General features: G+C 35.9%; 3 protein-coding genes across 3 annotated transcripts; 2 read left to right on the top strand and 1 right to left on the bottom strand.

Annotated features, from left to right (window-relative positions):
* Nucleotides 223-18226, top strand: LOC109710419 (transportin-1-like). The gene is given in 30 exon segments (XM_020232959.1): nucleotides 223-431; nucleotides 433-550; nucleotides 1952-2239; nucleotides 3041-3130; nucleotides 3234-3311; nucleotides 3395-3475; nucleotides 3778-3828; nucleotides 5417-5502; nucleotides 5597-5663; nucleotides 5772-5828; nucleotides 5907-5936; nucleotides 6045-6104; nucleotides 6195-6308; nucleotides 7239-7352; nucleotides 8326-8424; nucleotides 10344-10469; nucleotides 10557-10631; nucleotides 10755-10826; nucleotides 10947-11057; nucleotides 11885-11968; nucleotides 12753-12860; nucleotides 14027-14128; nucleotides 14559-14621; nucleotides 14702-14776; nucleotides 16350-16421; nucleotides 16501-16625; nucleotides 17030-17081; nucleotides 17173-17241; nucleotides 17328-17387; nucleotides 17458-18226. Coding segments are annotated over 30 exon segments (2664 nt in total). The 5' UTR covers nucleotides 223-378; the 3' UTR covers nucleotides 17542-18226.
* On the top strand, nucleotides 19697-23371 carry LOC109709772 (cytochrome b-c1 complex subunit 8-like). Its single transcript, XM_020232091.1, has 2 exons — nucleotides 19697-19999; nucleotides 23058-23371. The coding sequence occupies exons 1-2, from the start codon at nucleotides 19830-19832 to the stop codon at nucleotides 23104-23106; spliced, it is 219 nt and encodes a 72-aa protein (XP_020087680.1). The 5' UTR covers nucleotides 19697-19829; the 3' UTR covers nucleotides 23107-23371.
* LOC109710840 (dirigent protein 22-like) lies at nucleotides 25404-26607 on the bottom strand. Its single transcript, XM_020233622.1, has 2 exons — nucleotides 26289-26607; nucleotides 25404-25857 (listed from the first exon to the last, which is right to left on the bottom strand). Exons 1-2 carry the CDS (start codon nucleotides 26586-26588, stop codon nucleotides 25552-25554), a joined length of 606 nt encoding a protein of 201 aa, XP_020089211.1. The 5' UTR covers nucleotides 26589-26607; the 3' UTR covers nucleotides 25404-25551.

The raw sequence follows: 27893 nt of genomic DNA, 5'->3' as shown, positions 1-27893 counted from the left end.
GACCATTTTTGAAAATTTGCAAAACCAATAAATTTTACAAGAATAATTTTTTTTGACAAAAGAATTATTAGGGAAAAAAATTAAATCCATTTTGGGTAAAAACAGAGATTAAGGTAAAAACAAAGATTCCCCTCCTCGCAGAACAATTTAGTTTTTACACACAAATAATACACCTGCTTCTAAAATTCTGAAACATCTCCTATCACTCTCTCTCTCTCTCTCTCTCTCTCTCTCTCTCTCTCATTGCTATAAAATCCCTACGAGAAAAACCCACCCAAAGATCCCTTCCTTTCTCCTCTACCTCTGCTAAGCCCCTCTCTCTCCCTCTCTCTCTCTCTCCTTCTTCTCCTACTTCTCCGGCGATCGGAGCGGCGGCGCATGGCGGCGGCGGCGGCGGCGGCGGCGATGTGGCGGCCTCAGGAGGAGGGGCTTCGCGGAGCAGCACATCTCCCCCAGCTCCGATCAGCCCCGGATTTGGCAGCAGCTCCAGCACTATAGCCAGTTCCCCGACTTCAACAACTACCTCGCCTTCATCCTCGCCCACGCCGAGGTCTCTCTCTCTCTCTCTCTCTCTCTCTCTCTCTCTCTCGATTCGCGTCGCGTCGGCTTTGTTGATTAGCTTTTTTTTTGTTTTTCGATCGTTTTCCGATCGAGAAGCTGTATTGGTTTCTAGGGTTTTGGATTGGGCTTAAGATGCGCTGTTGACCGATTTGGATCTTTCCCGGTTTGGATAGTGTGAGGATTTAGGAATAGGTTAAGCTTGGCATATGTTGGTCGGAGGGGGAAACCACAGGAAAGGATGATCGATTGGTTTTTCTTCTCTTTTTTCGCCGTTTTGTATGTCGCCAGCTGTAGATGGTGCTATCGAAATTTGTCTTATTTTAGTTTAACAGTATAAACTTGAACATAGAAATTTGTAGGGTAAGTTGATTGCGAGAGTTTATGGGTTTAGATAGTGTGAGGATTCAGGGATATGTTAAATTGAGGTGTAAAATCATGGGAAAGAAGAATCAATTTGTTTTCTTCTCTATTTTTGCTACACTATGCATCGGGGGTTGTGGATGATTGTAGTGAAAGCTGTATCAGATGCTACCGAAATCTGACAGTAGAAGCTTGAACATATAACATTGTGGGATAACATGATTTCAGAAGTTTAGCGGTTTCCATTTTAGATAGTGTGTGAGGATCAGTTGGTTTTCTTCTCTTTTTTTCCGATGCTGTGTGGGGGGGTCTTGGAGATGATTCTATTGAAACCTGTATTACGATTACTCTTTCTAGTTAATATAATGTAACTGACATAAGAGTATTGAGTGATGCATAGCATTCTGAGGGTAATTGTTTGCTATTTCATAATTAAGATCTTGTTACTAGGATGAGAATTCGGATTGATGTGCAGTGTCACCAAAGAAAGATCAAACAGGAATTATTGAGCCTGCTGTATTTAGAACTATCTTCCAGCAAATTTTATTGAGAGATAGATAGCCTACTCTGGGTTACCCTTGAGATTTATCGCTTCTTGCACCTTGATTTGACATTCGGTGGAATAGTTTTGTAGCATCGAAAAGTGGTTGAATGGTTGCACAGTTGTATATGCATTTTCTGGTTATTTAGATTTGTCATCATGGCTGCCTCTTTATTAAAATCCTACTTCTTTCCCACTTAGTGACACATCTGCTGGTTAAGTGCTTCGTACGAGTTGTTTGCAGTACTGGCAGCCAAGGCGTAAGATCCGGACTGAAGATTACTCAATTGCTACAATTAAAACAAAGACGGGTTTAGATTCGATCGCTTACCTTTATTGAATTATTCTACTAGTCATTTTTTACCATTTCACGTCTCTCATTTGGTATATTATTCAGCGAATGTTAGTAATTGGGCGTTGAGTTTGTTCCTTTCAGTTTTGCTTCATTAGACTTTCTAACTAAGATGGGTTATCTTATAAATGAAACAGGGCAAATCGGTGGAAGTAAGGCAGGCTGCTGGTCTGCTATTGAAAAACAATCTCCGGGCGACTTTTAATTCTTTGCCGCCTCCATCTCAGCAATATATTAAGTCTGAGCTATTGCCTTGTTTAGGGGCAACTGACCGGACCATCAGATCTACAGTTGGAACAGTTATTAGTGTTCTTTTTCAATTAGGGAGAGTTGTTGGTTGGCCTGAGTTGTTGCAAGCTCTTGTTCAATGCCTGGATAGTAATGATTTGAATCACATGGAAGGTGCTATGGATGCTATATACAAGGTAAGCTTTTCTCTCGTCTTTCTGTGTGCACTGGTTGCAGCTAGACTTATAATACAAGAAAGTTATCATTAGTAATTGTGTTGCTTATGCATCATTTTATTAGCATTTTTTTCCCCTCTTGCAAATTCCTACTGTTCACACAAAAATTTATAGAAGTGTTGCTGGGAAATATTAACTTCAAAGTAAACCTGATTCCATCAAATTGTGTGAGTTTTCGGAGTTTGAAATTCTAAATGCAGGTAGAAAGTTATTCTGTTTATATACATCCTAATGCCATAACTGTCAAATGAAAACCTCTGCTATGATTTCTTCTATAAGAAAGTTACTCAAATTTGGTGTATCTAATTCTAATGAGAAACTTATTGCGCAAATCTAAATTAATGTACATTTTGTTTCTCAGTTCGATGAATAACAAGTACTTGAGTTGCATGATTGACTTTTGGTAGTCTGTTTTTTTGGATACTAGAGGTAGCCCTGACACTGTGTTCATTACTTATTTGACAGCTGACCGTGTAGTATATATCTATAATTGTAGGTGTTCTTGTGAATTATATGAATCTGATGTACTTTCTTTTAATTCTACCGATGCAAACGGAAACAAAATAGGAAGGTTGACATGTCTTTCTTGACAAGTTTAAAATATGACCTTATAAAATAAGATATAAGGTGCTAACCAATCAATTAGGATTAGGTTGTGCATTCTTTTCATGTTAACAATGCTAGCATCAGATGGATGTACGCTTCTGTTTTTAGTGGTTTATTTTGTATGTTAACATTATATATATATGTATACTGTGGCAGATTTGTGAGGATGTTCCAGAAGAACTGGATGTTGATGTTCCTGGATTGTCGGAACGCCCTATCAACATTTTCATGCCAAGATTTTTGCAGGTGTTTGTCAGAATGGAATTTGTAAATTATGTAGCTATGTTTTGATGCATAAATTAATTAATATCCTCTTAATAATTCTCTTGCTTTCCATTGTCTGGATCAGCTTTTCCAGTCTCCGCATGCCGTTCTTAGAAAACTAGCCCTAGGTTGTATCAATCAGTACATTGTCGTGATGCCCATGGTAAGTATATCAAACATCCACATCCGTCTCCCTCTGTTAAGGAACCTAGCTTCTTTCTCATGCTTCATCCAAATTTTATGCAGGCTTTGTATATGTCTATGGATCAGTACCTTCAGGGTTTATTTCATCTTGCTAAGGACCCAGCTGCAGAAGTGCGGAAGTTGGTAATTATTTTTACCTCATTTTTCTGGTATTTGGATATCAGTGTCTTGTGTTGTAACTTTTCATTGTTATTTTTGTAAATGTATTTGAAGTTAGAGATGTTGTGGATTTCTGTTTTTGCTTTTCCTTATTCCCTATTAAGATGTAATTCTATGCAAATCCTTTATACATTTTTCATGTTGCATTGTGCTGAGGCATTTCTCACCCAGGGGGGTCCTATACTGTTGAGATTTTCAAATATTGATGTATTTGATGTATTTGTGTCTTATTCTTTTTGCTGTTGTTGTTGTTTTATTTTATGCAGGTTTGTTCTGCATGGGTTCAGCTGACTGAAGTTCGGCCAACAATTTTGGAGGTATGTAAATGTTGAATTGTTTGTTCTTCAATTGACATTTCATTCTCTCCTTATTCAGTTCAGCTAAATTCTTTGGCATATTATGTTGCAAAATTATCTTGTAGCTAGGGCTGGCAAACGAGCGAGCCGGCTCGCGTTCGACTCGTGTTCGGCTCGATATTCGGCTCGCTCGAGCTCGACTCGAAATTAAATGAGCCGAGCTTGAACAAAATAAAAGGCTCGAAATTCATTTCAAGCCGAGCTTGAGTATTACTCGGCTCGTTCGAATTAGGCTCGAAAAGCTCGAAAGCTCGAAAATATATATATATATATTATTTATAAATATAATGTATTTTAATTATATTGGCTTTAATTTAATTTGGGCCATTATTGTTGGCCCATAAAATAAACCCAACAAGTACAACCGTGCAATTGAGCCCAACTCTAAATTTACATAACACACTCTCTCTTTCAGACTTTCACTGTTGCACATAACCCTAAAACATGATAACATTCAAATTTCCAAATCCCTAATTTTTTTCCCTTTCTCTCTCTCTCTATCTCTCTCTCTCTCGTTCTCCCTCAGACCCTCACCCAGTAAGACAGTCACCCTAGCTCACATTTCTTGCAATTATTTTGTATTTTGAACTATTGGACATGTTGCATCAAATTGTAGGTAATGTTCTATAAAAATTAAACTATTGATTATATAATGTCGAGAATTTCAATCGGCTCGTTTAGAGCTCGAGCTCGGCTCGACTCGAAATTAGGCTCGCTCGAGCTCGGCTCGAATTAATTTCAAGCCGAGCTTGAGCCTAGATTTAGGCTCGAAATTAATTTCAAGCCGAATTTGAGCTGACATAAACTCGCTCGAGCTCGGCTCGTTTCCACCCCTACTTGTAGCTAGTAAGATCATATTTTATGTTAAATATATTAGTACACATATTGGTTGAGTCAGATTAGGGCACATTAGCATTTTAACATATTGCATCATTTTAAAGTTAGACGTATTTGTTTATATAACCAAACAAAATTATCTAATTTTATATATCCCTCTGATATCTAAATTTGCATGTATCCATATTTCGGATTTAAGTACCCATCCGTATGGGCCGTATCTATCATACTGTATCGTGCCAACAAGATATCGACACGATATAGCCTCCATGTTGATGACACAACTCTAAATTCTATTTTCTTTAAATTAGTAGTAATTTTCTCAATATAGTTCAAAAGATTTGATAAAGATACATAATAAGCAATTAGAATATTTTGTTGCTAAAGAAAATAAATATTTCATGTCCTTATGTGTCGGCACACATGTATTTTTTGACCGGCACGCACCGTGTGTCGTACCGTGTCGGCAAGTTTTCGGTACGACCCCATGCCACAGAACTTAAATCCTTGATCCATACGCCCTTGAACTTAAAACCAACTTTCAGCGTTGTCCTAAAATAAGCAATGAATGAATGGCATCATCTGAATCAGGCGCCCTATTATTAGTTGCACAGTTGCGTGAGACTGCCTTGTTTCTGGAACTCATGAAATCACTTCTTGATACTGTTCAACTCCTGTTCTTCTATAACTGGCTTTTGACGTAAAAGTGCAGCCACATCTGAGAAATGTAATTGAATTCATCTTGCAAGCTAACGAGGACACTGATGAAGAGGTAGCTCTTGAGGCTTGTGAATTTTGGTAAACTACGATAACTTCTGTTTTATAAGTGAAGCTTCAATTTATTTAAATTATCAAATTAAAAATCTGGTTTGATTGTGGGCCAATGTCTTAGGTCTGCCTATTGTGATGCTAATTTGCCTTCTGACGGCTTGCAAGAGTTCCTGCCACGCTTGATTCCAGTATATCTTTTCCCCACTCACCTCTGACATGTTTGTTATTTAAGCTGTCATATTTTTGAGTTTGCTGTAATCCCTTTAATTTTGTTTTTCCTCTTTGATCTTCTGCAGATTTTGTTATCAAATATGGTCTACGCTGATGATGATGAGTCACTGGTTGATACTGAGGTTATGTTTACTTAACTCTTACTGCAATTTCTAATAGAAGTTAAGCTTGCTGTCTAACTCCATTTTATTTTCCTGCAGGAAGATGAGTCCTTTCCAGATAGGGACCAGGTTATTGTCTTTTCTTTCACCATTCCTGCATTCTGCAATTCAATTTGGTCTTAATTTAATGAATTCTTGGATTACTTGGTAACTATGCGAACAAATATCCTGGAGCAGGATTTGAAGCCTCGCTTTCATTCATCACGATTTCATGGATCCGAAAGTGGAGAAGACGATGTAATTTTTGGACCTGTCTTCTATTTTATATGCTGTCTGGTTTTCCATGTTTCCACCAACTCTTCTAAACCTCTGTATTGCCATCTGCAGGATGATGACATTGTAAATGTCTGGAATTTGCGGAAATGTAGTGCGGCTGGTCTTGATATGCTTTCAAATGTATTTGGTGATGACATTCTTCCAACATTGATGCCTTTAATTCAGGTCATTTGAATAGTTTTTTTTTTCTTTCTTTTTTTTTTTTTCTTTTTGATATCAACATAGAAGTTAAAATTTTTGAAATTTCATTTTCTTTTGTGCACATACCTGGACTTGAATATTGTTTTAACTTTTGTCGTTTCAAGTGTTTCTGGGCTTTCTTTGCATGGACTGTTCTTAGTACTTGATCTTTTTTTTGAATAGTAGCATTGAGCTTTCATATAAATTTAGCATCGTTAGATCGACATCTTCCTATTATAAATTAAAGTTTTATAACCTTGAGAGTGCAAATTTAATCCTGATACTGCCATATACTGGTTAGACTACCAGTTTTACCATGTGGATCAATCACATCCTTTCCTTCCTTCCAGTACATTCATGAGTTGTTGTTTTTCATGTTTTTTTGTGAGTTGCAAAAGGTCATACTTTTGTTCAATTAGAGTACCAAACAATTTGAGCCTTTAGCTGTGTTCTGACGATCACTGGCTGTGCGACCAGGTATTCAAAGAAGATATGCCTCAAAAATTATCTGTAAACTCGGGCCTTATGGATTTGGCCCAACTATAAGCTTTATACAATATCCTGCCTCTGTCCAAACGGATTACATATACAAAGGAAGTTTAGTATTTTTTTTTACTTGTTTGATCCAACAATACTAAGTTCTTTTGGTGCAAATAGGTCAGTAATTTGGAATTACATTTCTCCAATGAGGAAAGACAAAAACTGAGTTAATTGTGGATATAGGTGAATAATCTTGATGTGTATCCAACTTCGGAGCAAAGAGGTTATTCAGGGGTAGAACCCTGCTATGTTAGTTGCAGCTCAAATAATTTGCTTATATCAAGATATCTAGTCAACTTAGTATCATTTTTTTTTTGTGATTTTTGGTTTATTGGTTTTTAGCTCATTCTCGTGTCCTATCTAATGCTTTTGCAGCAAAAACTGTCCAGTACTGGTGATGCTGCTTGGAAAGAAAGGGAAGCTGCTGTTTTAGCTATTGGTGCTATAGCTGAGGGATGCATTAATGGACTTTATGACCACCTTCCTGGGGTAACTTTATTAATGCACTAGTGATCACTGATTGTGGATTGGCACTATCTTGAAATGTTATTAGTAAATAGGAATAGAAAGTCTCAATGAACTATTGATAATGGTTTTAGCATGATTCCACTTATGTACACCAGGCATTATAACTACTTACCTAGTTTGGCTGGTAGAGATCTTGCAATACCATCTACTGCTCGGTAGTATAACTGCAACACTAGCTATTATAGAGTAAAAAGAAAAAAAGAAAATAAAAAGCGCTTTTCATAGACTTTCGATTGCTTTTATTGATAATTTAGTTGTCTTTGGTACCCTATGTCTTTTCGACACACAATATATTCAGAACATCTGTACATCTACTATTCAACAGGCAGGAAAATAGAGGGACTCCAAGGAAGGGGAAAAGGATGCATATGATTATTAATTGATTTTTGGTTTAGGAACCATAACAAATAGAGATTCCTCTAGTAGATGAAGAGATTGTACACTTTCTGTTTTCCATCATGAGCTCTCTTAGGATCCCTATCTCGAGAAAACCTCAATCTGGACCCACTTTTAAATTTGCATTTTTTGGTTATTGAATAGAAACCTAAACTGCTTGATTTTGTCAACAGGCCTAGATGCCTATGTAAAACCTTGGGACCTACTCCTATGCAACAGATCTTGATAAATTGTTTGATTTTGTTTGTAATTATACATAGATTATTTTATTCAGGGATATGATAGCTATACAGTCATTTGATCATGAGTACTCTACTGGTAAATAGGTGCAACATTATATTACCATTTACCCTTTTAGCTGTTATATACGACTTTACAGTGATGGTAAAGGCACTTTTACTATTCTAAATTTCTTATGCAAGGACTAATGAAAAAAAATGCTCGGGTTTTATTTTGTTCTATATTGATTCTTCATCTATTTGCTATTTCTTGTTGGTGTACTTCTATGGAATATTGATTGTTGATATAATTTTTGCAGATTGTTGATTTTCTAATACGACTTCTGGAAGATAAATTTCCTCTTATACGAAGTATTACTTGTTGGACACTTTCACGATATAGCAAGTTTATTGTTCAGGTAAATATTAATCAGTATCAATTTCCTCCCAAGCAATTTGTTTCTTCCCCTTCTGGTGCGTTCTTCTGAAATTTGTTTATTAAGGCAGTCGTAAATTTTTAATAATCTTCTTTTTTGTTGACACACCTCTTGGACTGATGCTAATTGCTGTTCCATTTGTTCTTGGATGATCTCTTTTTAACTGTTTGTTTAATTATCGTACATTCTGTATTATGAGTAAGTGTCGTCACTTGATTAGAAGTTTTTAGTTCTCATCTTCTGCAGCTGATCACTTTAAAAAAAAATATAGATCAAATTAATACATTGTGGCATTCGTACTTATGGCTGCTAGTTGTTTCGGCATTAACGTCCTTGGAAAATTATCACAAAAGTTAGGGACCTTAAATCTTTCATTTTCATCTAACTTTGAAGTTTTCCTTTCCAATGAGCCTGATATATGTGAGACTAACTATTCTGTTTGGGTTGTCAAACAGAATTTGAATGCCATATCCTGAATCTTGATATGTACATCATTCATGTTTGAAATGTAAGAAGATTCATTTGACATCCAGGGTGAAAAGAAGAGCATTGATGGAAACATTTGTTGACTTCAAATCCACATTAATTATCAATTATTATAAGTTGTCATGTTGGTATTATGTTGGGTGCGTTAAAATCTATTTTCTGCTGGAGTACAATGTTCTAAAATTTGATGTCAAACTTCTTAAGGAAGGGCTGTGAAGTTTTTTATCCTCCTAATTTCACTAGTCTTCTAAATTTCAATCATGATCAGAACTGTTATTGGAATGATTTACCTATTCATCTTGTAATCATTAGCCTGCTCACCAAGGACTGACAACTACTCTGGCAATAATAAGATATCATTATTCTTTTCATGAATTTGTATTATCTTGCCTTGGTGTGGGATATGGATGTTAAGTCTCAGCACTAGCAGTATAGTCAGAGTCTATTTCTTACCATGAGAGAATTATTTGATGTGCTTCCCACTCTTATCAGCTTAACAGATGCTTTGATTCTATGAGACTTAACAGATGCATTGATTCTATGAGAATGATGAACTTAAAGAGTCCAAAGGGGTATTCTTTTATCTGCTGATGATTGATTTGACATATGAGCTATGAGTTTTTGTAATGAAGAAACCAGCTTAATCAGGATACATGTAGTTATTGCATGTATTACGTATGCTTACTTAAATGGCTGGGGCATACGAATGTTTGCCTTGTGGCTCTACTTTGGAGATAATATTGGTTTGTACCGTTATTAGTGTAGATATTGGGTTTTGTGTATCCTTTTTGGTTAGTTCATATAGTAGCTGGCCTGATGGAGATACCAAATTTTGTGACTGGTTATTCCTCTCTTCTTTTTTTTTTTAATCTCTCCCTCCGCCATGGAGAAACACTTTTATTTGCTCAGGATGGAGGTTTGGTGGATGCCGATATTATAAAGCGACAAGGAGAGAGGATCCACCAAATCAAAGCCATTCGATGGTTAATCCATCTTCCAAAATGGGGATCAAGTGCTATAATTGATAGAGGGAAAACTTAGACTTTTTGTAAGCTGAATGAGGCACTTCTTACTGGTAACTTCAAAGATCCAGTTTTCTTGCACTCATCCCATCTCCATGAGAGGACTGGATTGGTTGTCGATTGGATGCAGTGAAGTTGTAGTTTCTTCCAGCTAATGGAGAGGCTATATAGTGGTTGATATGAAATGGCTTAGATATTAGGTTTTTTTATTCCGTAGATCTGCTACTGTATATCATTTGACTGGTAATGAGTGCACTTTTATCCGTGGACCTAGCCAGCTTTCGTTGATGTAATATTATATCTTTCATTACTTGTTTCCTTTTTCTACTTGATAGATACTAAGAATTGATAATATTTATCTTAATGTCTTGATTTCTTTCCCTTCTAATGCAGTGCATTGTCCATCAGAATGGTCGTGAACAATTTGATAAAATTCTTATGGGATTACTCAGAAGGATATTGGATAGCAATAAGCGAGTGCAGGAGGCTGCCTGCTCAGCATTTGCAACCCTTGAAGAGGTCTTTTTCTGTTGTTTGAGGGAATTCCAATCGATACCCTTTTGACTTCATATTTGCCTAAAACTAGTTTTGTCCTTCTATCCTCAGGAGGCTGCTGAGGAACTGATCCCACGCTTGGAAATTGTTCTACAACACCTTTTATGTGCTTATGGGAAATATCAGGTTTTAATTTTTTTTTTATTTAATTAATTTGTCAACTGGACATAGTAGAAGAAGCCGATGCAACGCATCAAATTAATTGTCGCCTTTTTTTCAATCTGTTGTATTTATAAATTTATCTTGTAGAGGCGGAGCCTCCGAATCCTCTATGATGCTATTGGTACACTAGCTGATGCTGTAGGAGCAGAATTAAATCAGGTACCATATTTGTCAAATTGTGGTGCTTGATTTTCTCTTCTCCCCTTTATGGTATGACTTTGTAATTCTGGTCTGCTCACGATGTCAAGAGTGTTAATTTCATATTCTAATGTTCTGCAGCCGAAATATTTGGAGATTTTGATGCCACCATTAATAGCGAAGTGGCGGCAACTTTCAAACTCTGACAAAGATCTATTTCCATTGCTTGAGTGCTTTACTTCGATTGCACAGGTATCGTTTATAGGGTTTCAAATCTCAGCTCGGTATTTCTTTTAACCTTGGGTGAAGTAACACATCTAGTGGTGTAATCTCCAAGATGCTGTCTTTACTTTTTGATCATTTGCAATCCGAAGCATATTATTCTGTTTGGATTGTCTTGAAAAGGCTAGTCAATATTGAAAGTATTAGCTTCAGCAAACTCTGTTAGGTGTTATATCAGTTTGCATCAGGTGAACTTGGATGTTGAAAGCTCTTCTGTTGCTTCCAAACTGATGGACTTCATTCTTCATTAGGTCCTAAACTTATTGCATAGGTTACTTATTCAGGTTGAATTATATAATATGCTAAAACTACTTGCAGCGTCCATTTGATAATTCATGCAATGAGAATTCCTGGACAAAAATTTCCTGGACAAAAATTTAGATCTTTGAAAGGAGTAAGATACAGACTTTTTGGCCTGCATGAAATATATTATTAAATGTGTATCCGGTAGTCCAAATGTAATTAAGTATTAAGCAGTGCTTTCTGGAGTTCCTTTTTCTAACTCCCCTTCAACAGTATTAGCTTAACTGAATCCTGTGATCTTCTCTTGTAACCCATAAAGTCGAACTAGTTTAAGTGCTTAACAAAATCTAGAATGTGTTTCATGGCTGTTTGAAGGTTATCTTCTAGAGTTAATGCTGGTCTTCTAAAGGTTATCTTCTAAAGCTTTCTTTCTTCACAAAAAGTTAATGCTGTATGTATATAATTTTTCTTCAATTGCTGTAGATCTTTTCTCATTATCATAAATAGCTGATCTCTTCATGGTACGGAAAAACTGATTGTTGATAACTTTTCAGGCTTTGGGACCAGGCTTTTCTCAATTTGCAGAACCAGTATTTCAGAGATGCATTAATCTTATCCAGACCCAGCAATTGGCGAAGGTTTTCTATTTAACTCTTAAAAATTTCTTCTCAATTACACATTTCACATGCTTTGTGAAGATTACTATTATATTGAAGGCATTTGCATAGAAACATGATTAATACTCTTAAGTTGGATTTTTGATACTGAGATCCTATCAATATTTTCTAATGATTTCTCTTTATATAGAATGTCTATTTGTCAGGATTTTTGGCTATAGCAAACCTATCGCCATTTAGTTGACTACTCGTAGAGATTTTTCTGTAGAATGTACACGGTTTGAAGTTTAGTAATTAAACAATGACCATATACTCTGAATCATTGATGATTGCCTCCATTAGCAGCTCTTGTATTAATTGATTATGTTTCATGGCTTAGTAAACATTTTATGATTAGTAATTTCTGCACGCGTCCTAATAGATTGACTTGTGGAAGTTTCAGAAAATGATGCTATACTTTTGCATGTACTATTGGTATTTTGTAGATTTGACAGCTGCAATATAGATGACATCTATATTGTAGACATTCACATCAGTACAATATTGGCCCAGCACTTGTGAAACTGTGCAATATGTTTGGCTAAACTGATGAATATTCCTGTGTAGTAGATATATTAAACGAGATAAAATGCAAATATTGTAAATAAGTAAAACCGGAACGAAGCAGAAGGAATGTATTGAAGTTTGATGATGACTTGTTATATAGTGCATTTCTTCTCCTTATAGCAAGATTGTTTACATCAATAGCTGTATGGCAGGAATGGGCCTTTAATTTCTCATTCTGATATCTGATATTTAAACACAGGTTGATCAAGCTGCAGCTGGCGTTCTATATGAGAAGGAGTTCATTGTATGCTCATTGGACTTACTGTCAGGGCTTGCAGAAGGCCTTGGTAGTGGTATCGAAAGCCTGGTAAAGTTTCCATTGGGATAAATGAACTTTACAGTCCTTTTGGACAAACCATAAAGCTTAGCTCAAACATCTTGGAAGAAAGATTTTATTGTTGCTGGGCGAACATATATTGAGTTCCTTTTAGTTGCCTTATTTGGCTTCAGCAGTAGTTGGCTGGCCCAGACAACCGCTTAACCAGAATGGTTTTTCAAAGTGCTTCCTTGAATGTCAGTGAAATGAAGGCTGAATTTGGAAAACACTCCCCCAGTGCAACTGCTTTGATGCTTTTCAGGCCCTAAAAATCTGACAGCTCTTAAAGCTTTGATCTTCCAATGCAATAACAGTACAGTGATCGAGGAATAGAGCTCAAAATTGTTTTTAGTTGGTTTTTAAAGCATCAACTAGGTTCCATTTGGGGTATACATCACCAAGCTAGGCCTGAGCTCTAGTTTTGCATGGTTCAAGGATTGCCAATGCTACCCTGCGCTGACTGTGTTGTACCGTGCCAAGGTTGTGTCATCACATGGCACAATGTTGTGCCGCCATTATCGACAAAAATTGTTTCCTTCGAGTTTTTCAAGATCTTTTTGAGTTTTTTTAAGTGAAAAGGTCTAGAAAGGTTTTCCATACCTCACGCCACTGTGCCAACGTTGGCATGCCCCGGGTTGCTGTGATCTGTCGTGCTAGCTGCATGGCAATTCTTGGCTTAGCTTTAGCTTCTTCTTTTAGCTACAGACCCATCTAGTAGAGTGTTCGGCAAACAAAAAGTTTGTAGCTTTTTTTGCGGCAGGAAGTAGTGAGATTTTGAGGGCCCAAAACCTGCTTTGACTGCAGAGCTGTTAAGAGGGATTTAAATGAGAAAGCTATTACTGCTTCTCCTTGCAATACTATTTAAACAGATTTCGTCAAACGGCATTGCATCTTACAGCCCCAATAAACAAGTCAAGTACAAAGCACTTTTTATAGGATTTAGTTGCTTCTTTGGATATTAGGGGCTTGATTTGCCAAAAGCGAATGTGCTTCATATTGCTTTTAACTTTTAAGGTCTTTGTCTTGATTATTTATGGAGGCCCCACCCTAGACTTATTCCATGTCGAATTTCACAGAGTTGAATAGGTGTAGCTTAATACTCCGGGGTTACCCGTATAGTCAATATTGTTATCTAACATTCTTGTGCATCTTTATAGGTCGCTCAAAGCAATTTGAGGGATCTACTTTTACAGTGCTGCATGGATGATGCTGCTGATATTCGCCAAAGTGCCCTTGCACTTCTTGGGGACCTCGCAAAAGTGAGTCAAAAGCGTTGAATCCGACATCTCTCAAAATGATTGTCTTCCAATTACCAAATGCTAAATGTATAAGACATAAAATTTTGGTTGAACCACACACGTCCCTGAAGTTTGATCTTAATTTCGATTTAGTCCTCATAATTTCAATGTAAACTTTTCGGTCTACGGAGTTTGTTCTGCATAATACTCAAGTTCTTCGGTTGGTTTAGACTTTGCTTTGTGGATGTTGGAATGCCAAGAATGAAATTATAATCAAGGTCAAACTTCAGGGACTTGTTTAGTAAAAGTGGAAAACCTGAGGATGAAATCAAAATCGATCAAGTTTCAGGGATGAGATTGTTTCCATTGAAACTCCTGAGGGTGAAATTGAAATTAGGGTTGATTTTAGGGACATGATTTGTTATTAACTCAATCTTTGTCCTGAAACCAGGTTTGTCCGGTACATTTGCATCCTCGCCTAGAGGATTTTCTAAATGTCGCAGTCAACCAACTGGTAGGGAATGTTCTCTCTAAGCGAATGAAATTCTGATATTATCATTTGGCTTGTCTTCTTAACGAAACATTGCGTTGTAGAGTCCTGCTGGTGTGAAGGAGGCTGTGTCGGTAGCAAATAATGCTTGCTGGGCTATTGGAGAACTGGCGATCAAGGTTAGCACATATCCAGCGACTCTTATATTTTTAATAAGGTTTTATATGTAGAAATTGAGTTTTTGAACTAAATATAATTCTGCAAGGATACATGTAAATAAATGATTTTGCTGTGGTATACTTGTAAATATCTCTTTTTAGCATGTGAGATGTGGACTGAGAATGTCTAGTTTTACGTCTTTTGAACAGCAAATCCTTGTGTAGAACCTTTATTTGTCTGTCTTAGGAGGTGTTTGGCCTCGGTTCTAGAAAGTGATTTTAGGGCCAAAATTGATTTTTCCTTTAATAGAGCCTTTGGTCGTCTCTTTTCTAAAATCTGATTCTGATTTTTAGAACCAGTTTTCTGATTAGAGGCCCCAAAATTAGTAGTAGTTAAAATTTGAAATTTATATTTAACACTTTAAATTTTAAGTTGCAAATTTAAAATTCTAAATTTCAAGTTTTAAATTTAAAATTTAAAATTTCAAGTTTCAAATTTCAACTTTCAAATTTTAAATTTTAAATCTTAAATTCAATTTTCAAATTTAAATTTTAAAATGAAGATTAAATTTCAAAATTTTTAAATTTCAAGCTTAAAATTTAGATTTTAAATTTCAAAAATTTTAATTTAAATTTCAATTTGCAAAATTTAAATTTAGATTTAAATTTAAAAATTTTAAATTTTCAAAAGTCAAAAAATTTTAATTTTAAATTTAAATTTGAACTCTTAAAACTTTAATTTTTATATTTTAATTTTTAAATTTAAAATTTCCAAAAATGTTAAAATTTATTTAAAACTTTAAATTTTAAATCTAAAATAAATTTTAAGTTCTAAATTTCAAATTTTAAAATCAAATATCAAGTTTTAAGTTCTGGTGCAAATTTTAATTTCAAAATTTTAAAGTTTAAATTCAAATTCAAGTTTTGAATTCAAATTCAGCAGAAAAATTTATTAGTTTCACATAGTACAAAATTTTGCCAAACAACTTTTACAAAATCAATTTAGAAAAATTATTTTCATACTAATCTCAACTAAATGCTATACAGTTTTGAATGAAAATCATTTCTCCAAATAAAAATCAATTTTGCCGAAATTACTTCCCCAGCAGCAAAGCCAAACAGGCCCTATTGTTGTACGAGCAAATACACTTAGCGTGCTGCTTTGAAAATTTTGAAGTACTAGCACACATTTGTCAATTTGGCTATGGTATCAACAGTTAATTAGGTTTTCATGATTATGTAGGAATTAAGATAGCCATACGAAACATGTACAGGTCGCTCATTTCATTATCATTCTCCAATGGTCTATGTCAGATAGTACCTTGTTGGAGTTATTGCTATGTGTAGTTTTAAGTAAGGAGGCCATTGGCTATTCTGATCCACTGAAAGTTCCATAAAATTGAGTCATATGCATACTTTAGGATATTTGGTTGTCGAAGTTCTGTTATCTCATTTTTCCTTTTGAAAGTGTTTGGATATGCCACTTGATGAACCCCACCCAACCCCTCCTCCCCCACCCCACCCCAACACACACCAAAAGAAAAACCCTGAATTTTCTTATAAATTCTAATGTTTTCTCTATAATTTGATTCAGGTTCGCCAAGAAATCTCCCCTGTAGCATTGACGGTCATTTCATTGTTGGTTCTAATTTTGCAAAATCCAGAGGTGAGTCTATACGACTGACTTTTTTTTGTATTTTGCTTGAGATTAACGCGCCTTTTGTTTCTTTTCTGATGAGGAACAGGGTCTCAACAAGTCACTTATCGAAAATAGTGCCATCACTCTTGGGAGGCTTGGCTGGGTCTGTCCGGAAATTGTAGCACCACATATGGAACACTTTGTGCAGCCTTGGTGTAATGCTCTTTGCATGTAAGTCGTTGCATCTTCTTTAATGCTTTATGCATGTTAGCCAGGATGGAGTTTCTGCAGTAGTGCTGTTGAGTAGGCCTGTCCAAAGATGCGCTCTTAGCTTTTTCATTAAAATCTACTCCGAAGATTCAAACTTGATCTTTTGCTTTTGTGACCCGAAGCCACTGCCTCTTATGCAATGAATGCGCTTGGACTAATTTGCGCTTGGACTAATTTCTTAGCCAAACACCTGGGTTCTGGAAGGGCTAAAAGGCAGAACAGCCTGAAAAAATCCCACATTTGCACTTCTGTTCCCTGAAATATAAAATCCTACATTTAGCCCCTCTAAATTATATCCACTACAAAGCCATTATATTGCTTCCTTTTAAACTTTTCCAGCTATTATATAGCTATCATATGTGCAGGATACGAGACGATTACGAGAAAGAGGATGCTTTCCGTGGTCTTTGTGCAATGGTATATTCTTCTGTCTCTCTGTTTTTATATTAGGGTTTTTTTCGCACATAACAGTGCTTGCTTTTGAACTATGTATTTTCAACTCCTTTAGATCAGAGCAAATCCAAAGGGAGCCATGACATCACTTGCTTTCATCTGCAAAGCCACTGCAAGTTGGCAGGTAAGAAATATTAAGCCTCTGTTACAAGTTGCAATGACTTCCCAAATTAAGCCATTTTTAGCTCATCTTTTGCTGCTATTTACCAGGAAATAAGAAGTGAGGATCTACACAACGAAGTATGCCAGGTTTTGAATGGGTATAAACAGGTATAACTTCACCACCTTTCACTATCACAAAATAATGATACTCCCAAAATAATGAGATTGCTATTATCAGATGCTCGGAGTTGGTGCATGGGAGCAATTCTTGTCAACATTGGAGCCTCCTTTGGTCAAAAAACTATCAATGTATGCAGTATAACAACGATTTACACAAGAAGATCTTTTTATACTCAAGACTTTCGCCACTTTCTGCCGATCAATGGCGAGCAGATCTCATCCGAGCGTGTGGGTTGTGGAGCGTTACGAGTCAAAACACGTGTTCCCGATTTGTGTGATTTGTATCCTATGCAGTGTTTTACGAAATGGTTCTATACTGGGCAGGCATAGGGCAGGTCTAAGTTGTGTTTTATAACGGTTCGAGAGGTTTTTCTCAGAGAAATCAAGAGCACTCCCAAAGACTATACTCTGGTTCTCTTCGGGGCGGTTTTATGTCGGAAAAGTCATGATTTGTATTGGTTCAGTGGGCTTGGTTTTTTGGTCTTTATTTCCACTGATTCGACTGCAGGAGCATTCATTTGATGTGTGAAAGGCTTTTTCTAGCGCAACTCTATCGGCACTTATGGTGTATCAATTGTATTTATTTTTGCTTTTTTTTTTTACTTAATTTTTCATAATGAGGTGGTTGATGTAACTTTTTAGAAGGGAAAAATACTATTTCATTGGTTTCTACTGGGGATCTTATAAGTGATATTTCGCTTCAAGTGTTTCTTTTTATTGTTTTGTGTGAAATATGCAATCCCTTGTGAAGAACCTTTGAAACCCACACTGCACAGAAGAATGAAACTTTTTAATGTAAAAGGCTTTATGTTTTCCTGTTTTTGTAATTTCTATGCAGCTTTTATTGGTTGAACTTTCCTGCGTTGAACTCTGGAAATGTTTTTTTTTTTTTTTTTGAGAGAGAGATAGGTAGCACGTTATCCGCTTTGATTGTTTCATTTAGAAATAAATTTAGCTGGAAATGTGAATCAACTAGGATTCGAACTTGAGTCTCGGGTACCAACCACCAAATCTTTTGCCACTTACTTTAGGTTCGGTCGGTTGAACTCTGGTAATGTTAAATCTGTTTTTCCATCAGTAGAAGATATTCTAACTGGTGCACAAACTATCATATCTGCGAACAAAGCTAGATATTTTGTTCAGTTGATCTTTTTTATTTATTTTAAAAAAATTATATATTTGATGGATAGATAAGTATGATCAAATGTTTATATTGAAATAGTGTTTAGATTTTATTTTAATTTTAAGNAACAACACTTCTGATATGCACCACTTAATGCCCTGATTTGGTGTCAAATTTTCTAATATGATTGTAGAACAAAAAATTTAATGTTTTTATTTATTTTAAAAAAATTATATATTTGATGGATAGATAAGTATGATCAAATGTTTATATTGAAATAGTGTTTAGATTTTATTTTAATTTTAAGAATAGAATAAATCACTTCTTAGGTGAAGTATGTTATTTTATTAAAGAAATTATAGATAGCAAAACTTTTGAATAAATAAAAACATTAAATTTTTTGTTCTACAATCATATTAGAAAATTTGACACCAAATCAGGGCATTAAGTGGTGCATATCAGAAGTGTTGTTTAATTCTTGTTTGTAGCACTGCAGTTTGTGGCTCTGTTTTTATTGAGTGCAGTGCAGATACACAACTATTCTCTCTGTTTAAACTATGTGCAAATATAGCTATTTTTATATTTTAAAGTGCTCAAAAAATAGCAATCCTCCAATGGAATAAAATACTAGTGGAACTTTTAGACACTGATAATCAAAATGGAACATCGAAATCAATAGATTGTGGACCAAAAGGAAAGAAAATTTAAAGTTCAAGGACTAGCAGCGTAATTTACCATAATTTTTAAAAAATAATTCTTAAAAAATTTCTAATTAGTCATATAATCCTACTAAACTTTTATATGGCAAACTGATTCTTTTTTACTAATTCATTACTAAATTGAATAAAATGGGAAAGGTGGTTAATAGTTTACCGTCTTTGGCAAGCGATAAATTTATTTTCTTTCTTTAAAAAGTAGTAAATAGTAAATGATTCGTTATCTTTTAATTTTTTTAAAATTTTAAAGACAATGAATGATTTATTATTTTTTATTTGTTCTTATGTTGAGTTGAACAAAATAGAATTATTTAACCAAATAAAATTTTGATAGAGTCGATTGCCAATATATAATTTTTTTAAGGATTTATTTGAAATAAAAATCCTTTTTCCATCCATACCCTTCGCTAGAGTTTTCGCGAAACCGCGGTCCATACACCAGGTCTATGCACAAATTTCGGCGACCTCGCCCTCGCTCTCCATCGTCGGGTCAAATAGTCGCTGCTAGGGTTCGTCTGGAAGCACGAAACCCTAGCGCTCGATCGATCTCGAAGAAGAGGGAGCAGAGATCGGAGAAGGAGATCGCCGGAGATGGGGAAGACGCCGGTGAGGATGAAGGCGGTGGTGTACGCGCTATCGCCGTTCCAGCAGAAGGTGATGCCGGGGCTGTGGAAGGACATCACCACCAAGATCCACCACAAGGTCTCCGAGAACTGGCTCTCCGCCACCCTCCTCCTCAGCCCCCTCGTCGGAACCTACTCGTAAGCACCCCTCTCCTCCCCTTCGTCGTCGATCGATCCATCCATGTCTTGTTAGGGCTTCGATTTGCTCGGGAACGAGGTAGAGATCGCTGTTTCCGGCGTCGAGAATGGTTAGGGCTTCGAGTTTTAGTCGAAGTTTCACTGTAGGATTGAGACAGGGATCCCTTTTTCTGGTGTTAAAAATGGTTAGGGCTATGAGTAACGTAGGTGTAAATTCGCAGTCTTTAGGGTTCCAATTGGATTGAGAATGACAAGGAGATCCCTTTTTATGTTGTTAAAAATGGACGTGTTTTTTTGGATTTTTATTGAGATTTCTAGGTAGGGGCTTCCGATCGGATCGAGAATGAGGTGCAAGAGAGAGGAACCCCTCTTCTGCTACGATCTCATAGCCGACTAAACAAAAAAAAATCACGTAATATATCTATATTCCTTATAGAAAATATATATGATTTTGAAGAAAAAACAACTAACCATTATCTTTTTCAAGATATTATGATTTAACAAACCAAAGACAAAAAACTGTAAAATCTATAATCCATTTATACGGTTTTGATCATTTTATTTAATTTCCAAACTCACGCGTTTGCAATTTCCAAGCTTTTGGGCACAGAGCGTGCGCCTCAACCCTGCTTTATAGCTCTTGCTTTAGCAAGCCTAATGCTGCTAAAACGGCTGCTACGAACCCACTCCACTAAATCCTGCTCAAGCCGCTATGCTGGGTTTAGTTTTTAGTGAAATTTGTGCACACCATAGCTTAGCCATATATACTACAGCTTTACTCATCTTAATCACAGTATAGAATGTTGTTCTACACTGTAAGTTTCAGCAGAATGTTGCATGCTGATGTGCCACCGGCATGACACAGCACAGCACGTTGGCATGCTACGGCACGGGCCCCATTTTTATATGTTGGCATGCTCAGCACAGTGTCACGGACAAAATGTTTTCCGCTGACTTCTCTTTGACAGTGGCCCAACTTCGCTAGCGGAGCGGGTCGTTAAAGTGACCCGAACCCAACCCGCTATGGAGAGATGAGGGGTTTTGTAACCTCTCCCATCAATGATGGAAACTCAAGGGTTATGAAACTCCCATGAGTTATGGGGTGACTCTTAGGCTTTTGGCTCATTATGAGGGTGAGTTAATATGTGTCATAATGAGAGAGTTAGTGTGTGTCTAGGTTCATTGTATCTAGGAGCTTATAAGTAGTGAGGTTTGGTTAAGGCTAAACACACAAGAGGGAGTATGTGTGCTTAGGGCTGGCAAACGAGCGAGCCGGCTCGCGTTCGACTCGTGTTCGGCTCGATATTCGGCTCGCTCGAGCTCGACTCGAAATTAAATGAGCCGAGCTTGAACAAAATAAAATGCTCGAAATTCATTTCAAGCCGAGCTTGAGTATTACTCGGCTCGTTCGAATAGGTCGAAAAGCTCGAAAAGCTCGAAAGTAATATTATATATATATATATATATATATATATTATATATATATATAATATATATATAATTGAGCTCATGTGTTTTTAAAAGTATCAGTTATTGGTGCTTGTAGATTTTAGTCATTGGATTAAGAGATATGGGTTAGTATGATGTGGGCCCCCTAGGGTTGAGTGGGTGGTTGGTTGAATAGTATAATCTAATGGTTGAAAATGATTCGAGAAGTAGATCTAACGGTAAAAAATTTACAAACACCAAATGCTTGGTGCTTTTACAAGCACCATAGCTGGACTCCTATATATATATATATATATAGGTGGGCTACTGTACTCTTATGAGTATAGATCCCTTGTACTCATAAATTTTAACCGTTGATTAATGGGATGTGTGGTTAGGATGATGGTGGCCTCACTTAGAATGATAGTGGTCCCCTAGGTTGATGGGTAATTGGTTAAATAGTATGATCTAATGGATGAAAATGATTAATGGAATAAATCTAAGGTCGAAAACTTATGAGTATAAAGGAGCCAATACTTATAAAAGTATAGTAGCTGGACTCTATATTATATATATATATTTTAATTATATATAGGCTTTAATTTAATTTGGGCCATTATTGTTGTCCATAAAATAAACCCAACAAGTACAACCGTGCAATTGAGCAAAACTCTAAATTTACATAACACACTCTCTCTTTCAGACTTTCACTGTTGCACATAACCCTAAAATATGATAACATTCAAATTTTCAAATCCCTACTTTTTTTCCTCCTCCTCTCTCTCCTCTCTCTCTCTCTCTCTCAGATCCTTATCAAGTCAGGAAGTCACCCTAGCTCACATTTCTTATAATTATTTGGTATTTTAAACTATTGGACATATTGCATCAAATTGTAGGTAATGTTCTATAAAAATTAAACTATTGATTATATAATGTCGAGAATTTCAATCGGCTCGTTTAGAGCTCGAGCTCGGCTCGACTCGAAATTAGGCTCCGCTCGAGCTCGGCCTCGAATTAATTTCAAGCCAAGCTTGAGCCTAGATTTAGGCTCGAAATTAATTTCAAGCCGAATTTGAGCTGACATAAGCTCGCTCGAGCTCGGCTCGTTTCCACCCCTATGTGTGCTGGACCGTGCCGGCTGGCACGAAAATTCTTGCCTGTTAAAAAATAATTTCTTGCCTAAAGACAAGCTTCTATTCTAAAGCATTTTCTTTCCCCCTCTTTCTAAAAGTGAACAAACTGTTGCATATTTACTCTTTCAGAAAAATCGGTATTCGTGTACTTACTGGACAACAGTGCAACTTCAGTACTGTAAATCATTCATCCTTGCATTTATGATGCTCAGCATATCCAGAATTTGCGAGTATGCCATCCTAAAATGATGTTGATGTGTATTTCTGTAGATCAAGGATTTTTTTTTTTTTTTTCCGTATCTATTCAGAGAGCCCTAATTTGGATTTGGCTTTTTATTTATGTTGGGAGGATTGCAGCTTCTGCCTGACTTTTTGTTAACTTTCTCCCCGTCAAAAAAGTTCTTGTTTCAAATGTCATAAAACTGGTACTAATTTTTCTTTTTTTCTTTCGAAGCATTTCGATCCTACATCTCTAACCTTTTATTTATCACATGCAGGTATGTTCAGTACTATAAGGAGAAGGAGAAGCTGGCCCATAGGTACTGAGTCTGAAGTTCTTCTTTATGGACATCATTGTGATGCTGCCGATCAGAGTCGTGTTGCATTATCCTAAATTGTAGCCTTTGTAAGGTGCTATGGTGCTGCAACATTTTTTTTTTTATTTTTCCCCTCATTTCCTCTAATATGTGTTGAGAAATCAAACTCGTCGCACTCTGTGATTAGATGGTGCTTTGTAATAAATATCATAGACTGGTTTTTTTGGCTGCATTTTCCAGACCCATAATATACCAAGTTATGTTTCTCTACTTAAGTTGTTAGGGTATAAAATATCCGATTCGAACTCTTGTGCTGAGATCTTGGTTTGCTCTTCCTGACCTTCAGCGATGCTGTTTGAGTAAAAGATGCTTGAAGAATTACATTACAACAGCTCGGCACTCATTTAGCTGAATGCTGTGTGTCCAGAAAAGCTTCTCATTTCTGGTGGTAAAAAAGTTGTTTCAGATGCCATGCCAAACAGCTGCTGTTGGGCGTTCCATTTATCGCATTTGATTTTATTAAGTGCGTAGACACAATTATTGATAACAGCGTTCCATTTCATATATCGAAAATATATGAAATTTGATTTCTAAACACTTCAAGTGGTATAGATTATGTTCAACGGTACCGATCGTCGATTTGGAGGCTCCATCATCGAAAATAAATGGGTGACAACGGAGTTCGTTTGCTACCGATAGTATTCTAGCTCATATATATATATATATATATATATATATATATATATATATATANTTGATTACTTGTATTTAAATCCGCGTTGCAGGTATAACTACTGATTGATAAGCACACAAATTTTAATTTAATTTACTGTGACTGTATCTCATATATATGCTACAGTTGGACCTAGCTGCAGATGAAGGCGCAATTGTTGCATTTAAATCTAAATCAAAGTATATAGATAGAAATGCGGCGTATGGAGAAAGTAATTCTACTTAAAAGAGTAATTACCAACTCAATTGTCTCTTTAATAAATAAAAGAGAGATGACTTTGTTGTTTGAAATTCATCGCATTATCTCGCATATAAAATAACCAAATCTGTAATAAATGCAATTTTTAAGCGTTGCCATTTTCAACTACGCACTTCTAAATCGGTAAGATGTGATTACAACCGCTATGTCTTCAACTGCATGTATCTCTAATTATAACTCGGTCGGGGTACGACTCTGTCCCAAAGTTATATTGCCCAGCTGGTTCTATTTAATTTTGAAAACTCAAATCATAACCTTAAATTGCACTACAATTGATTCAGATGCATCGGACACATTCTATTGTACGAAAAAAAAAAAAAAAAGGTCTTAATTACACTATATTTTAAATATTTTTTCAATTTCCATCCTGTACTATTTTTTTTTTTTTAAGAGGCACTACTTAATTATCTTTTTTTCAAGCCCTATATTATTGTGTAAATATATAATTTTACACGAAAACCGGTAAAAATAATGATTAAGAATGACGGAGCATATATTCAATTTATTTTGACATAAAAAATAACAAAAATAAATAAAAATAATAAACATAATTTAAAAATAATTAATAGAAATTTTTAATTAGTCTATGGAGATTCATTTCATATATTTTTTAAAACTATTTAACCGGTGTCTTTTTAATAAACTTCTTAAATTTCATCTAAAGCAATAGATTTGTTAACAATAGGTGAGAAAAAAAAACAGGTAAGTAATATCTATATAAAAAAAAAAAGTACGAAATAGAAAATAAAATAACTCTAAAATATAGTGTAAAAATAGATAAAAGGAGCAATTGCTTATATATCCTTAAAAAGTTTCTGACTTTCTGATTTATTTTTCTTAGATGGCTAATATTGAAAATACTTTTTTTACGTTAATATATCCCTAGAGTTGAAATTATTTCTATGAAATTACTATTTTGCCCTTTTAAATATACTCTTCTACCATCATCGACTTTTTTCTTATTTGCCCTTAAATTAGGGTACAAAAAGTATTTTACTTTTTGATTTTTTCAAATATACACTTCTACCATCACTAATATTTTTTATTTGCCCTTAAATTAAGGACAAAAGTGGTATTTTAATTTTTTTTAACTGTGGTAGATATTTTGCTCACGTTTATTCCAAGTTAACTTAACGGGTGGTAATTGCAGGGATATTTTGGAATAACGAAGAAACATATAAAGAGTATATTGAAAAAAAAAAAAAAGAATAAATAAGATATTTTTAAAATTTTAAGGGACATATAAGCAATTATTCTTAGATAAAATATAATAATATAATAGTATCTTCGAAAGAAAAAGATGGTAAAATATGACGGAACAAAAATAACATTAAATTAGGGAGCGTTTGATTCGAAAACGAGGAGGGAATAAAATAGAAATAGAGCCGAAAGGAAAATAAAAACAAGAAATAGGAAAACAGAATGCAGGGCAGGGCAAATATATGTGAAAATAAATAAATATAATCAGTGATGCCAAACAAAGACATCATATTCCACGACTGCGTTTCCAGTCTTCACGTCCAGACTGTGCGTCCTGGCCTGGACGTAGCCCCTGGCCAGCCGGAAGGCGCCGCTGCCGCCGACCACGGCCATCTCCCTCACGTCCGAGAACGCCGCGTTCTGCCCCAGCACCGCCACCGTGCTCCCGTTGTACTCCCCCTCCGTGAACGCGAAGTTCATCGCCATCATCAGCGCGACCCCCTCCTTCGACGCCGACGCGTACAGGCCCTGCGCGCGCCCGACCAGCTTCGAAGCCATCGCAGGGCCCGCCTGACGAGCACAAATTAATGATTCAAATACCGTTCTCTAACAACTTAAGTTTATAATTAGCAGGACATTGGGCATGTAGAATATATATCGGTCACGTGTGAGTGTGAGCATGATTGGTAAAAACGTACGAAACTTAATTATGCAAATTATTGAATATTTTAAATCAACTATCTAATCTTTCAAATTTTTAATTTTATTATCCAACTTAGTAATTTGTTTGATTTGAATAGTAAGCATTTTAAATTTTATTTTTATATTTTTAGTTAGTATGTTTTATACCATTTTCATAACTATAAATTTATTAAAATAAATAATTAACTTAAATTTCGAAATTAAAGTGCTGTCGACCAATTCAAATCAAACGAATTGAAATATCTTATAGTAAGATCGGTTTTCAGCCGCTTAAGCTTTTAGAGACATATCGACGGTACCGTCAGTGGGTCATCAATGACGTTCACGACGCCGAAAAAGGTGGCGGATGCGTTTGTCGAGGCTGCACGGGCGACGGAGACGGCCGTGGGGTCGCGGCCGGTCAGGATGTCGTGCCAGAAGAAGTGGAGGTGGGTGAACTTCTCGGGGCGGCCGTGGCCGCCACCGCCGCCGCCGCGATGGCGGAGTTTGTGATCATGAGGATGTTTTAGAGCGAGAATGGTGGTGGTGGTGGTGGAGATGGTGATGAAGAGGAGGAGAGCTTTTAGTGTGTGTGGGGAGATGAAGAGGAGCTTGGCCATAGCAAATTTAGCTCTTTACTTGACCTGATTTTGGATGAAGTAGCAGTGGATGAGTTTGGACTCTATATATAGAGCTAGTCCTTTAAAAAAAAAAGGTATAAAAAAGCATGCTCGAAAAGGATTGTCGTGTCACTGGCGCATCCTCTATTGCTACACCACCAGCATAACATAATATTCCAGCACGGCTCAACAAACGTTCTAATCAAATATCAGTACAAATGATATAGGCTTATCAGTACGAGCAGCACATACGATACGGTGTCGGTCATGCCGGGCTATGTCGACTGGCACAGAAATTATTAGTTATTAGTCACAACTGTCCGATCTATGACTCTTGTAGATTTGATTATTAGATATTTTAAAGCTTTGATTTTGCTGTATAAAACTTTTAATTCATATGATTTAAATTTCTCAAAGGTGACAATGGCTGAGAGTGTTGGACTAGCTGAACTTCTGGTTGTGTTTTACACCTTTCTAGAATTAAAAACAAGCAGTTGGTGGAACCTAAAATGAAAATGAAAATGGCAAAATAATAAACTATTGGTTGGTGGACTTAAACATGACCTTCAAAGCTAAACTAATGATATACATCGTGCAGGATCTGATGCTAGGGCTCGACTTTAGTACTGTTTGAGGTGAAGATGGAGAAATATTAGCTTTTGTTAAATATATTTCCGGGTGATTTTCAATTTTAAATTAATCTAATATGTGTCGGATCGTTGCAGCTAATCATTAATCCTAGAAGTTCGAGTTGTTAAAAATACGCAATTAATTCACTTAAAGCATATGAATACAGCGCCCACCGGTCTCGATTGTAACTCGACCTAATTAGCCTCGCGCCACTTCGAATATAACTCGACTCAACCTGACCTCCCACCATTTCGAACGTGACTCGGCCCATCCTAACCTTCCGCCACAGGGCAGAACGCTGACTCATTTAAGCTACGAATCTGGCTTAATTCTAAGCTTCGCGTAATAATTTTACATTGAATGGGAAAAAAAATATTATAATTAGATACATAGAGATGAAAACCAAGCTCTGAAAATATAATAATAATCTGGTATATAAGAATTTACCATTCAAATACTAAAACTGAGGGTTTAATATTTGGGAAAACTTCAAAAACTCTCTATGTGGTTTCGCAGTTTCTCACTTTGCCCCCCTGTGGTTTAAAATATATCAATTTGCCTCCCTGTGGTTTCTTTTTTCTCTTTTTCTTATCAATTTCATTATTTTTTTTCTTAAATCAGTGATAAAGTTAAAATTAAATGATACTAAAATAAATATTTGATAAATCTAGATGG

The sequence above is a fragment of the Ananas comosus genome, linkage group 5 (genome assembly GCF_001540865.1).
Source record: "Ananas comosus cultivar F153 linkage group 5, ASM154086v1, whole genome shotgun sequence".
Lineage (NCBI taxonomy): Eukaryota > Viridiplantae > Streptophyta > Magnoliopsida > Poales > Bromeliaceae > Ananas > Ananas comosus.
Note: the sequence above shows the minus strand (reverse complement) of the source record. Positions and strands in the feature narration are given on the sequence as shown.